General features: G+C 45.1%; 1 protein-coding gene across 1 annotated transcript in view; it reads right to left on the bottom strand.

Annotated features, from left to right (window-relative positions):
* Positions 1-14,557, bottom strand: part of NWD1 (NACHT and WD repeat domain containing 1) — a gene marked incomplete at both ends in the record, with an annotated part of 63,795 nt that extends 49,238 nt beyond the window's left edge. The window contains 4 exons of the mRNA XM_084251288.1: positions 2,428-2,725; positions 10,081-10,197; positions 11,914-11,999; positions 14,440-14,557. Of these exons, the coding sequence (XP_084107414.1) occupies positions 2,428-2,725; positions 10,081-10,197; positions 11,914-11,999; positions 14,440-14,557 (619 nt within the window). The remainder of the gene's footprint in view (positions 1-2,427; positions 2,726-10,080; positions 10,198-11,913; positions 12,000-14,439) is intronic.
* Between the last annotated feature and the right edge of the window lie 287 nt (positions 14,558-14,844).

The following is a 14,844-nucleotide window of genomic DNA, read 5'->3' as shown; positions in this document are numbered from 1 at the left end:
ATGAAGTCGTGGGGGCCTCCCCGGTGGCGCAGCGGTTGAGCGCTGGGTTGCAAAGCTGCCCACAGCCTCTGCAGCACCAGTTCGATCCCTGGCTGCTCCCCGGACACCGGAAGAGGGTCCCGCATGGCGCGCAGACCTCTCCTGCCGCCCGCTGCTCCCCTCAGCGGTGTACTTCGGTCCTTCTGCCTGCTCTGCTCCCCGCTCTGACTCTGGTGAATTCTCTCACCCTCCCATTCTTCTGACTGTACCCAGTGCTTGTATAAATAAATAAATAAATCTTCAAAAAAAAAAAAAAATGAAGTCGTGGTTAGAACAAAATACCTTAGCTCCCCACAATGACTCCATGATGGAAACTCTGACAGGTTCTTCCTTACAGATGAGGAAACCGAGGCTCTGAGCCAGCCCCAAGTCAATACAAATGCAAAGGAACAGGGCTGAGCTACCAATCTAGGTTTGCCCCAAAGCAGGGACCCCAGATGCTGCTTAAGGCATCCCCAATGGCAAACAACTCTGTGAAAGCAATTAGCGCACTGACTTTATGTCACAGAACAACCAATATGGTTTAGAGGGAGCCTCCTCTCTTTGGAATCCCTCAAACCTATAACCTCAGTCTGATCATGAGAAACCCATACTGATGGACATGCTACAAAACACCCATCCATTTATCCTCAGAATGACCAAGGTGGTGAAAAATGAGGCAAAACTGAAAAACTACCATAACCCAGAGGAGCCTGAGTAGCTGTGCTGTCTACTTGGAATGTGGGACCCAGGATGGGGAGTGGGGGGCTGTTCAGGACAGAACACATCAAGGGGAAGCTGCTGAAATCCAAATAAAGCTTGAAGTCTAGTTGAAAGTCATGGCCTGGGCCTCCCTGTTGGCGCAAAGGGTTAAGACACAACCTATGAAGCTATCTGCAGCCACTGCAGCGCGAGTTTGATCCCTGGCCAGGGAGTTACCCACATGGCGCAGCAGACCCCTCCTGACTCTCCTACTTGCCTGCTGCTCCCCTCAGTAGAATATTTCGGTCAATCTGCCTGTTCTGTTCCCCACTCTGTCTCTGGGGAATCTTCTCACACACACCCCACACCTCTGGCATGTACCCCAGTTCTTATATGCATAAATAAATAAGTCTTTAAAAAAAAAGTTGTGGCCTGATGTTAAGTACCCAAATTAGTGTCTTAGTTCCTGCAAATGTATTGTGGTTGCAAAGATGTTAAAAACAGGGAGAACTGAGTGATCAACATTTGAGAACGCTATATTCTTTGTAGCTTTATAACTTTCCTGTAAATCTAAAATTATCTCCAAAGAATGAGCCCATTAAAAAAAATTGATGTCATTGTTATAATTATGTATCTAAAAATCAATGCATATTACCAAAATTAAAATAATATTAATATAAATTGCTACATTTAATATATTTAAATAGAACCACATATGAAATGTGGTAATGATATAAATTTATCTATTTAATGTTAATAATCAAATTCATATATTTAATCTGTTGATAAAATAAATTCATATTTTATATTTTGAGAGAGAAATTAATATATTTAATCATTACATATTAATATAGATAACCATTTTGGTAAAATAAGTCTATATGCTTAATATGTTAGTAATATAAATTCATATATTTAATATGCTGATAAAATAATTCCTGTGTTTAACACTTGTAGTAATATAAATTCATAATTTAATAGCTTTGGGTAGCATAAATCCATATATTTAAAATGTTGATAATATAAATTTATGTATGCCAATAAAATGAATTCATATATATTTTTAGAACAAGAGTATCTTATATTTAATATAAATTCATAATCTAATGTTTTGTTAATATAAACAAACATAATAATAATCCATAAACTGACATGTTACTAAAACTGTAAACAATAAGAACCTGTTTCTCACTGGCAGGAAACACTGGGGAAATTATTTAACCGCATTGCAATTTTAGAAAAATCTTTCCAGCACTGGGTGTGAATGCTGGAAGGGGCAGGGGGAGAGTTCAGAGGTGATGGGAGAGGGGCTGGGAGCTGGGTGGAGGACTCAGAAGATCACAGATGGAATCTCTGACCCTGGAGCAAACAAGATTCCCCCTTCCCATGTCTCAGTTCCCCCCTCAGAGGCAGGTGCAGAAGGCAGGGAGCTTGGACTCCTCAGAAGGGGCCAGTTCAGGGGCTAACACAGGGCAAGCCACTCTGGTTTCCTCAGAGTCCTGGGCCAACCCAGATGGGGTCACTTTAGGACACTGTTCCAAAGCCAAGAGCTTCCTATGAACAGCGATGTGCTGGAATATTTTGGATCAGTAAAAAGACCTTTCTCAGAATGGGAGTCTGGGAATGAGGTCTGAACATCTACAGAACCTTTGGACAACAGGCAATGTGTCTTTCCCACCAACCCCTGGGGAAGATGGGCAGGCTCACCTGACCGGTGGTAGCGGTACCATTGCTCCTGAGTGATGAGGCCCAGCCTCCGGGCCTCCTGGGCTCCTGAGCGCAGCACGGATGTCAGGGTGGCTTCCTCAGGTCCTCGAGCCTCCCCTGATCCTGATGTCTGCAGCAGGTAGGTGGGGGGCACAGAATTCTCGTCCCTCCGGAAGCGTCGAGCCACTAGCTCCAGGTCTCCTGGCCTGGTGGTCAACTGAGCCCTCAGTGCCTCCCACTCCTTCTCCTCGATCAGTGTGGGGACTGGACAGGGGCCATACTGGTCACCTAGAAGTGCCTGGCAGAGAAAGGGGTGCAGGTCAAATCTTGGCTTTGTGATACTAGATAAGGTGTGCCAGTCCCTCAAAGTGGGGCTGGTTGCAGGGCCATGGCAAGGATGATATGAAGAAGGACAAAGCTTAAGAGAACCTATGTGAGGAGGTACTAGGAAACAGGGGCCATCAGACAGGCTAATGGTAAATCCTATCACACACAAAACATCATAGATATTTTTGTTTGGGAAACTCCTGTGGGAGTTAAGTTAGGACCATTAAAGATTTCCAGTCTAATCTAAAAGGCATTGTGATGGTTAATTTCACATGTCCACTTGTCTGGGCTAAGGGACGTCCAGAGAACAGACCAAACATCATTTCTGGTATGTCCCTCTGAGGGTGGAAGTCTCCTGGAAGATAGCATTTAAACTGGTGAGCTGAGTAAAGCAGATGGCCCTCACCAGTTCAGGTGGACAGCCCTCATCCATCAAGAGCCAAGAGGAACAAAAATGATGGAGGAAGGACTGCTTTCCTCTCTGTGCTTGAGCTGTGATACTTGGACAGCATCTGCCCTTGGACAGCAGGGTTCCTAAATTCTCAGGGCTTTGGACTCAGATTGGGTCTTACACCATCAGCCCCCGATTTTCAGATCTTAAGATTAGGAGTGAAATTATGCTATGTCTTTCCTGGATCTCTAGCTTGCAAATGGCAGATGGTGGGTCTTTTTGGTCTGCATTACTGTGCTAGCCAAATTCCTATAAATCTCCTCTGATGTACAATCCCAAGTCGTTTAGCAACATTCCTGTCAAATACAGACAGAACAGATGACAGGGATCCCACGTAGCCTAGGTATGCGGTAGTCTCTACAATCCAAGGTTGTGTAATTACACTCTGTGCCTTTCAAACGATGACAAAATTGCCAGTGATGCATTTCTCAGGACGTGTCCCCATAGTAAAGTGACATGTGACTATTTGCCCTTATATTGGTTCGGTTTCTCTAGATAACCCTGACTAATACAAGGGGCTTTGTCAATTAAGGCTCTTGAGCTGGGGAAATTGTCCTGGATTATTGGTGGACTCTAAGTGCAATACAAGATCCTTACTAAGAGGGCCTCCCTGGTGGCTCAGTTGGTTGAGCGCAGCGCTGTGAAGCTGTCCGCAGCCTCTGCAGCAGGGGTTCAATTCCGGCCGGCCAGCGAGAATCCCACATGGCGCGGCAGACCTCTCATGTCTCGCCCACTGCTCCCCTCAGCAGTGTGTTTCGTCAGTCTGTTCTGTTCCCCACTCTGTCTCTGGGGAATCCTCTCACTCTCCCACACCTCTGGCCTGTACCCCAGCACTTGTATAAATAAAAAATAAATCTTTAAAAAAAAAAAAAACAAGATCCTTACTAAGAGACTGGCAATAGGAGATTTGATACAAACAAAAGTAGAAATTGGGGTGACATAGCCACAAACCCAAGAATGTCTGAATCCCCAGAAGCTAGAAGAGATGAGTCTCCTAGAGAAATTTAGATGGGAGCGTGACCCTGAAGACAACTTGATTTCAGACTTTTGGCCTCCAGACTTTGAGAAACTACATTTCTGTTCTTTTGTGTTCATTTGTTATAGCCTTTCCAGAAACTCATATTCCTTCTCACTTTACATATGAAAAAACTTCAGCTTCTTATACCAGGCATCTGCTTATCCCAGGAATAGAACCATGACAAGAGCTGAGGCCTTCATTGGCCCTACCCAAATCTCATACTATGATGTGGCCCTGGGGTCAAGGTCTCAAAAGTGTAGGGAAGGTCCTGTCTTATTTACAATTATAAGATCAAGCTGTAGAATAAGACATAAAATAGAGTACACCAACAGAGCCCCTTGAAGCAGAGGGATCAGCATGTACAAAGGCCCCAGGGCAAGAAGTACTAGTGTGTGCTAGCAGAGGGAACAGCATGCAGGCAGAAGGAACCACATACGCAAAGGCTCAGGGGCAGAAAGTGTGGCAAAGGGCCAGTGCAGAAGGGCTGATGCACTCATAAATAGGGTCGGCAGTGGATAAAAATAAAGTCATGTCTGTGGACAAGATCTTGTAGGGCAATGTCAAGAACATTGTTTCTGCCCCAACATACTCTAAGAAGGTGCAAACTAGATTTAAGCCAGAGGAGGCCTAGAACATAGGGCCCAAATTTTTGAGTTTTCTCATTATAAAGGCAAGCAATTTTCCCTCCTCTCTTCATTGGATTGTACCAGAATATTCCAGAGGCATGCCTCCTGGAAAGCTAAATAAATTGAATCTGTGATGAAGGAATATTGAAAGGATGTTGCTTTCAAGGGCTGTCAAGCATTGACAGCAATGTGCAAAGACCTGGAGGCAGCAAATGCAGGTGTGTGTGAGTAGCAACATCCAAATTGCTACTCCAAAAGTATGTGCAAAGCTCAGTAAGTGTGTGCAAGCAGGAAGTATAAAGTGAGAAATTTAGAAGAAGCATAGCCAGCCAGCCAAAACACTCCTGGGTATGGACCCGAGTAAAGGAAAATGGGAAAAGCTGAAAAGAAGACCAAAGAGCCACCAGGAGAAATGCTCTGGAGATAATGGAGCGGGGCTGGTGGCCCAAGAGACCCAGAGCCTCTAAAAGGAAGTGCCATGGGGAGCCATCCCCTGCGTGCTGCTGCCTAATGATTTATTTACTGGAGAGACACCTCTCCAGGGCCCCTGTGCAGCTCTGATTTTCATGGAAAGCCCCCAAGTTAGCTCCCCCAGAAAGCCCCCAAGTTAGAAGAATGATGCTGTGGCTCTCAGGTGACAAGGGGAGATGCCTGACTCACTAGGAAAGCAGAAAGTGGGTAGAGATCATGGCCATGGGCATTTGCCCAGGGAGCCCTTCTGGAAGGACTTACAAGATCTGGGGAAACTGGGAGATCACCTTCCTGTCCCCCATGCCACCTGGAAGCCATGCTGTGCTTTTCCCTGCCTGCAATTTGAGTTGCAAAATCGAATTCCTCCTGGGGTTCCTTTTCTCCCTGTTTCCCATTATTCTTTTTTCCCTTTCATTTTTCTTCTTTGAAACTCAATTAAATGATCATCAGGCTCATTTAGAAAACTAAATGAGAAAAAACTGGAAAAAAAATCACAAGTGTAGAGTCTTCCAAACATTAGGATGTATCTTTAAGAAATAATAATGAAAACAGAGTGGGTCAAAAGATACAAACTTCCATGTGTACAGCAAAAGAGACAGTAACCGAAACAAAGAGATGCCCCACTGAATGGGAGAAACAATTTGCATACCATACATCTGATAAGGGGCTGATATTGAAGATCCACAGAATTTCCATAACTCAACAAAAAAAATCACACAAACCAATCAAAAAAATGGGCAGAAGAGTTAAAAAGACACTTCTCCAAAGAAGAAATGTAAATGGATAACAGGCATATGAAAAAATGCTCAACATGAGTTATCACCAGGGGAATGTAAATCAAAGCCACAATGAGATACCAGCTCACACTGTGAGAATGGTTCATATTAAAAAACAAAACAGGGCGTCCCTGGTGGCACAGGTGATTGAGCATCGCGCTGTGAAGCTGTCCCCAGCCTTGGCAGTGCTGGTTCTATCCCCCCCAGCCGCAGAGAGACCCACATGGCGCGGCAGACCTCTCCTGTCTCACCCGCTGCTCCCCTTAGCAGTGTTTTCCGTCCTTCTGCCTGTTCTGCTCCCTGCTTTGTCTCTGGTGAATTCTCTCACCCTCCCGTGCCTCTGGCCTGTACCCCAGTTCTTGTATAAATAAATAAATAAATCTTTAAAAAGCAAAACAAAACAAAAAACAAAAAAACAGAAACAAGTGCTGGAGAGGATGTGGAGGAAAAGGAACCCTCTTACTCTGCTGGTGGGAATACAAACTGGTCCTGCCACTATGGAAAGCTGTGTGGTTGTTCCTCAAAATTCTAGAAATGGAGGTACCACATGACCCAGCTATTCCACCCTAGGAAGCTACCCAAAGGACACAAAAAAATACTAATTCAAAAGGAAACTTGCATTCTTATGTTTATAGCAGCACTATTTGCAATAGCTAAGATATGCAAACAACCTAAATGCCCAAAAACAGATGAGTGGAGCAAGAAGTGGTATATACACAATGGAATACTAATTAGAGATCAAAAAAAGATAAACTTATGTCTTTTGTGGCAATGTTGATAGAGCTGGGAGGGTTGATGCTAAGTGAAATAAATCAAAAGGAAAAAGATAAATATTGGATGGTTTCACTTTTATGTGGAATATAGAAAAACCAAAGAGTCAGACAAAGACAAACCATAGCTATGAGACATGGCGGCGGGTGCGGGGGAGGAAGGGGGAGAAAGAGGGTAGGAAAGGGAGGTGTGAAAACAGGGGCCTGGGGAAGAGCATAAGGAAATATGATGATGAAGTATGAATGCTTTGGTGGTGGGAGAACAACAGTGACCACACCTGAGTGGTAAAATCATACAGTGTCCAAAAATTAAAGTACTACATTTAAAAATTTTTTTAATTAAAAATATTTAAAAAATATAAGTTCCAGGGCCTCCACAGTGGCGCACAACACTGTGAAACTGTCCACAGCCTCTGCAGCGCCGGTTCAATTCCTGGCCGGCCAGAGAGAAACCCACATAGTTCAGCAGACCTCTCCTGTCTCACCCGCTGCTCCCCTCAGCAGTGTTTTCTGTCATTCTGCCTGTTCTACTCCCCGCTCTGTCTCTGGTGAATTCTCTTGCCCTCTTATACCTCTGGCCTGTACCCCAGTTCTTGTATAAATAAATAAATAAATCCTTAAAAAATACATAGGGGCCTCCCTGGTGGCACAAGGGGTTAAGCACCGCACTGTGAAGCAATCCACACCCTCTGTAGCACGAGTTCAATTCCCTGCTGGCCAGGGAGAAACCCACATGGCGAGGCAGACCTCCCCTGACTCTCCTGTGCTCCTCTCAGCAGTATATTTCAGTCAGTCTGCCTGTTCTGTTCCCTACTCTATCTCTGGTGGATCCTCTCACCCGCCCACATCTCTGGCCTGTACCCCAGCTCTTGTATGCATAAATAAATAAATCTTTAATATATATATATATATATATAAGTTCCATCCAGTTATTAGATAAATAAGTCTTGGGGATATAATATACAGCATGGTGATGATAGTTAACCCTGCTTTAAGGCATATTTAAAAATTACTAAGAGAGTAAATCCTTAAAGTTCTCATTGCAAGGGAAATCTTCCTGTCTTTTTCTTTTTGTACCAATATGAGTTCATGGATGTTAACTCAGCTTACTATACTCATCCTTTATATGTCACTATGCTGTAGTCCTTACACTTACTCAGGGCTGCTTGTTAGTTATATCTCAATAAAACTAGGGGGAAAAGTGGTTCTAACATACTAAGAAAAGTAAATGGCAAAAGAATGAAAACACAAACCGCAATGTAGATGGAAACGTTATATATAATAAAGAAAGCATTTCACAACCCCTATGCAGATCTTAGATTTTTGAAGGGAGCCTCATCTGCAAAGCAGCTGTAGAACTTGCAGCAACACTGGCCTGTTCTGGATCACGCTGTTCAGTGCTGTGGCCACGGAGTTGTGGCCATGTGGCTGGTGGGTCCACAAACTGCAATTTTACCTCTGCTTGTAGTTCAATTTAAATTGTCACATGTGGCAGATGACTCAGTGAACATTGCAATTCTAGGGCCCAACAACCCTTGTCTACTTGTCTTTATTTCCCTACGAGACAGCTTTTATCATGAGGACCACCTTCTGCTTTCTCTCTTATCTCCAGGAGAGGTTCCAGAGGATTTTTCCTTTTATTGGTAGCAGCTCAAAGCTTCTTTGTGATTAAAGTACGTAGGGCATGGATACTTTCTGAACTCCCCCCCTTTATTTTCTACAACCAAGGTTGGCAAACTTTTTCTGTAAAAGGCCTGGGTACCAATATTTTCCCTAGTTTTGGTGGCTAGATGGTTTCCACTGGAACTATTCAGCCCTCCTCTTATAACTGAGCAGCAGACAGGGTGACAGGTAAGTGAATGGACCACATGCAGTAAATGTATTTATAAAAATAGCGAGGGGGCCAGATTTCTGTAGTGGACTATGATTTGCTGACCTCCGCTCTAGGATTTATCTAACAAAATATCATCGTTTTGGGACCTCCCTGGTGGCACAGGGGTTAAAGTCTCAGTGCTATCAAGCTATCGCCAGGCCACTGTGGCAAGAGTTCAAGTCCCAGCCAAGGAGCTAAACCACATGGCACAGCAGACCTCTCCTGTCTTGCCCACTGCTCCCCTTAGCGGTGTATTTCAGAGGACCCACCTGTTCTGCTCCCCACTCTGTCTCTGGTGAATCCTCTCACCCCCCGCACCTCTGATTTGCACCCCAGTTCTTCCATGCATAAATAAGTAAATAAATAAATCCTTTTAAAATAACACATTTTTTTTAAAAAAAAGCATAAAATACCATTGTTTTTGGATGTATTAGGAAATTGGTGGAATGATAAATCAAAATTCTGGAATACCTCTTGCTTACCATAGCCCAAATAGGGGTGTGTGTGTGTGTGTGTGTGTGTGAGAGAGAGAGAGAGAGAGAGAGAGAGAGAGAGAGAGAGAGAGAGAGAGAGAGAATTAGGGGTTATTTTAGGTGACAGAGGGAGGAAAGAAGACCCTGTAATGTGGAAAAATTGGTGCCACCTAGGGCCTGGGGAAGTTTGCCCCTAAGGAGCAGAGCCCATTCCCAACATTACCAGGGATGTTGGGAGAAAAAAATTCCCATTCCCATGTGACTCCCCACCTTTATTTTTCTCCTGGACCCCAAAGTTCCATGTACATACAAAGAATGGGGTGAGAAAGTACAGACCAAATTCTAAGATCCCTTTGGGCCTCAACACTCTAACATATCTGCCTCCCCTTGACTACTAATGTCTTGACCCCAGATAGCTGTGCAGGAAAAGCATCTATAATCAGTTAGTGATGTTTGCCATGTGCAGGCCATAGGAAGTGGGTAAGATATCAGACAGGCTACCCGCATCCCTCCACTGATGGGCAGACCAGGGAGTAGGGCCATATTCTGGTGCTGGAAGGAGAATAAGAGCTAAGTGAGAAGGCCTCCCCTGGTGGAACAGGCAGTTGATGCAGCGCTGTGAAGCTATCCACAGCCTCTGCAGCGCGGGTTCCATCCCAGCTGGCGAGGGTCCCACATGGTGCAGCAGACCTCTCCTGTCTTGCCCGCTGCTCCCCTCAGCAGTGTATTTCTTCAGTCTGCCTGTTCTGTTCCCCACTCTGTCTCTGGTGAATCCTCTCACCCTCCCGCGCATCTGGCCTGTACCCTGGTTTTTGTATAAATAAATAAATCTTTTAAAAAAAAAAAAAGAGCTAAGTGAGAAACTCACAACAAAAGTTGGCCCTAGTGATGTTTTCTGACACCGGTCCAGCTCTTCCAAGCAGAGTTCTGGGGTCATGTGGTTAGTGGCTTCAATGTTCCGAATACCCCACCTCAGATCCACAACCTGGAGATTATAAGAATGGGTTTATCAGAGAGGTGGTGGAATGAGTGATTTTTTAAAAATTCCCTTTGACAAAGGCATAAAGTTTTTTCAATAATTCTTGGCAGTTTGTCCCCAAAGGGCGATGTCTGGATTAAAAGGGCTTGAATGAAACCCATAACCCCAATGTAATCAAGAGAAAAATATCAGACAGACCCAGGTCGGGGGCACCCCGAGGGACATCCACGCAGTCCTCCCAAGACCTTCAAGGTCATGAGCAAAAGGAAAGAGCAAACGTGGGTGCAGACCGGAGCATGCTGGGCACAGGGTTCCCTCGATGGTGTCTCTGGGCAGAGAGAAGATGTGACAGAAGAACCAGGGTACCCAAATAATGTCAGGAGATTGCTTAATAGCAGAGTGCAGATGTGGATTTCTTAGTTGTGACTATATACCCCGATAATATAAGATGCTCACAATAGGAGAAAAACTGTGGGGTGTACATAGGAACTCTTACCATGTGTAACTTTTCTGTAAATGTAAATTCCAAAGTCAAAAGTTTGCTTACAAACATTTTTTAAAAATTTAAAAAGAACTGGGCATTTTCAAACTTCCTTTTTAAGCAAGGACATGTCCACACTTGTTCACAGAGTTTTCTTTGCAAAGGAGGGTGTTTGGTTTGGGCAAAATTGGACATAGCAAAGTCTCTGGCAAGTGCACACTTGCAGTGCTTTTCTGCCCGCTGGCCAGAGAGGGACAGACAGAATGGTTCCATTCAAGTAGAGAAAGATGCTGACCCTGTGGAAGCCTGGAAAGGGGGGTGGGGAGCAGGAGACTCAGAATGGTCTCTGCTCCCTCAATTCTTTTGCCCAGAGGGAAAGACACAGATTCCTAGTGAACTAGTGGGAAGGAGGGTGAAAGAAAAGGCTCAAGGACCAGCCTGGGACAAAAGCCTTGGTCTCTGCAGCCTTCTGCAGTGGTGCATTGAGGTTGCATAGCACCATGTCGGCATTAAAGGGACAAGCACAGGCCCTTCAACAGCTCTCCTTTTCAGCACCCCTGCCACTGAGGTATGAATCTTGATCAGAAGTGGGCAGAGTAGAATTCCAGCGCTGCTTCTTTTCTAGCAATGTAAGTGATGATGAACCTATGAAGGGGGCTTGGGATGCGACAGATGGCTGTCAGAAATGGCAAGGAGGCCATCTTAGTTGAAGCTAAGACTCCAAAGATATTTTGTCGGTTTCTGTACCCCCATCCTGGGATTGGCATGAGTTGTGGAGACTCTAGAGTCCATGGTGACTGTGCCCATCAGGGACACCATTAGTGCCCCAGAAAAAGGCACGTCCCACCTCCATACCCACAGTGACTCAGGCTCCCACAACCTCTCAGGGTCCCCTGGAAGCTGCCCCGGTGCAGGTAGGCCTGAAGGCCTGGACAAAACAATGACAAAAGGTCATAAAGTGACCAAGGAACAGGTCCCCAAAGTATCTACTCCCAGCACTGGGCCTGGCACACAGCCTCTGCTAACTGCCAGGTCGTGCCCTCTCAGAGGAACTTTATCACCAGGACTGGTTACAGAATTAGCAGGGTCCTTTGCAAAAAGAAAATGTGGGTCCCTTGTTCAAAAACTGTTTTGAATTTCATGACTCAATAGCAAAGCATTCAACTGAGCTCAGAGCCCCTCTGCCCAGGTCAGCCTCATTTCCTAAGTTCAGGGCAGTGGAAACCAAGGCAGGTAATTACCTCAAACATCAAGCCATGCTTCTGGCAGAAGGTTTGCACTTCGGGGTAGGCGGCACTCTGCAGGGCTTCTCTCTCTGCGTCCATGTCTGCAAGGGACACATAGAGGAGGTTAGTGGGGAGAATCCGGGCTCTTCCTTGCCCCAGAGCTCTGCTTTATCTCCCTTCATTCCCACTAAGACTCAGGTCCTTCACAGAAAATCAAAAGATACCAAAACCACAGGATAAACCAGAGAAACCAGCTATCCTGGATGGCCCCAGGACTTTTCCCTTCCAAGCTCCCTCTCCCACCCCCCACCCCATTAGCACTGAAAACCCCAATTTTTAGGAATCTCCCATAGTCCCAGCTAACTGGGGGTTGGTTACCATTGGGTAGGGTTGCCAGGTAAAATACAAGATAATTGTTTGTATCTGCATTTCAGATAAACTTAATAACATAAGTATATCCCATTCCACACCCTATTTGGATACATTTACATTTCTGATAATTCAGTTGAATTTCACATCACATAAATAACACATAATTTGATTGATCGGTATGTACCATTCCATACAATATTTGGGTACATTTGCATATCTGATAAACCCAGCTAAACATGCATTTCAGATAAAAAAAACAAATTATTTGAAGCATAAATAGGTACTGTTCCATATAATATTTGCAATTATTTACACTAAAGGATTGTTTATTACTTACCACAAAAGTAAATTTAACTGGATGTCCTAGTTTTGTTATTTGGGATTTCGAGGTTTTACTAAATCTGACAGCCTTATTCAGGGCAAACCTGCATTCTAAGACCCTCTCTACCACTGACTTCACTCTGTGGTCTCAGTTTTCCCTGCTGTAAAATGGGAGTGACTCCTTGGTTTTGCAGAACTGCAAGCTCCCCAAGTCAAGAACAGCTGCCCATCTTAGTTATCACTGATTGCTCCGTGCTTAACTCAGGAGCCCAATAAATGTTGGTTAAACCACTGAATCTTATGAATAAAAGCACCGAGTGCCACACAGGTGTTGAAGAAACTTTTGTTTTCTCCACACGGTCCGGGGGTGTCAGTCTGGTATGAAAGGGCTCTCCATGCCGCTGGTGTAAAGACGCTGCCCAGGTCCTGGCACTGGAGTGACGAGAATACCATCCTTTGGTCTGTCTCCTTCCCCTTCCTGTGCCTTGCATGTCTTATAAATTCCACAGGTTGTTCACATTTGTCCACAAAATATATATCAGGAAGTTATTTTATGCCCAGACTGTTGCCAACCACTAGGAGTACAATGGCAAGCGAGATGTGCGTGGCCACTACCTTACCAGGCAGCCTCTGCTAGCAATTGGGAGAGCCAATTGCTAAATCTTCAAGAAATTTGTGAGTCCATTGTTCACACAGTCACTATAAAAAAATTAAATGAGCTGAACTTACAATAGAACACATTATTTAGTAAAAGTAGAGATCACCAATACTCACAAGTCATCACTTCCTAATTATTTTGCTGCATTTGACCTTGAACTCTGCTCTTGAGCTTGGTTACAACTATTGATTTTGTATCAGAGAAGTGTTAGAGAATGGCCTACCCCACATCTTTGTCCAATTCCCCCATCAATGAAGTCACACTCACAAGTCAAAATTGACCATGACCATGGAAATAGGCAGACAGTACAATGAAGTGTTCAGATGTTTTATCAAGTTTTTTTTTTTAAGATTTATTTATTTATACAAGAACCGGAGTGCAGGCCAGATGCACAGGAGGGTGAGAGGATTCACCAGAGACAGAGTGGGGAACAGAACAGGCAGACTGAAGAAATACACTGCTGAGGGGAGCAGTGGGTGAGACAGGAGAGGTCTGCCATATCATGTGGGATTCTCACTGGCTGGCCGGGATCAAACCCACGCTGCAGAGGCTGTGGACAGCTTCACAGTGCGGTGCTCAACCGCCTGCGCCACCAGGGAGGCCCCTGTTTTATCAAGTTTTTGAGAATTAATTTTTTAATTAAATAATTTTTTCCAATTTTAATTTAAAATTTTTAACTTAAAAAATTAATTTTATTAAATATTTGTCAGCATACCACCCTAGGTAGTCTTTGCCCTCATAGAACTTTCAACCTGGTCAGAGGAGCCAAGCATTACACAAACGTACAAGCTAAATAACTATAGTTTATGAGGCCTGGGGATTCATGGGTTCCAAGACCTGCAACATGTGGGTAGAAAGAAGGTAATACAAGATAAAATTGGGGAGGTGAGTAGTATCCCATTCAGGTGGGAAGATACTTTTTAAGCCTAGGGCAAAGTATATTCATCATAAATATTCATTGCAGTATCATTTGCCACTCACAGCGATTCTATCAAATCAGGCTCTTAGCCAGGTTTATGGAAAAAGAAACAGAGGGTCTGGGATACCCCTTCACCGGTTCCCTCCTGGGTCACTGGCCGGGCTGCACTCACATCCAGATCACTTAGAGGACCCTATGAGCCACCCCATTGCCCTGGCACCCTGAGAGTGTCTGCTTGCCTGTAAGGCCCCAGCCCTGCCTTGTCCCTTACCCGACACCGTGGAGCTGATGAAGATGGCCACACCACTGGACCGAGCCGCTGGGAGGGGGCCTGCCTGACCCTGGAGAAGCCGGCGGCGGGTGCCCGGGCTGAGGGGGCCCAGGTTCATGCTGTCCAACCCCCTGACTGATCCTTCCCAGGGAAAGGATCTGGGCTTCAGACACCTCACACCAGCGGCCAGGTGGCCTCCCGGGGAGGATAGCAGAGCAGGGCCATCTGGAGTGAAGATCCCATCTTCCCTTCTGAGGCCCTCTCAGCAACCCACAGCCCCAGGCACCTCCAGCACCCTTGGGGAGCTGAACCTACTGATCCCCACTACTCTGCTAGATCTGCAAGTGCTAATGGGAGGAAATTGGACAGTGGCCTCCCAGCCACAGCACCTCCTCGATGTTGGCT

This window comes from Talpa europaea (assembly GCF_964194135.1).
Source record: "Talpa europaea genome assembly, chromosome: 12".
In the NCBI taxonomy this organism is placed as follows: domain Eukaryota; kingdom Metazoa; phylum Chordata; class Mammalia; order Eulipotyphla; family Talpidae; genus Talpa; species Talpa europaea.
Note: the sequence above shows the minus strand (reverse complement) of the source record. Positions and strands in the feature narration are given on the sequence as shown.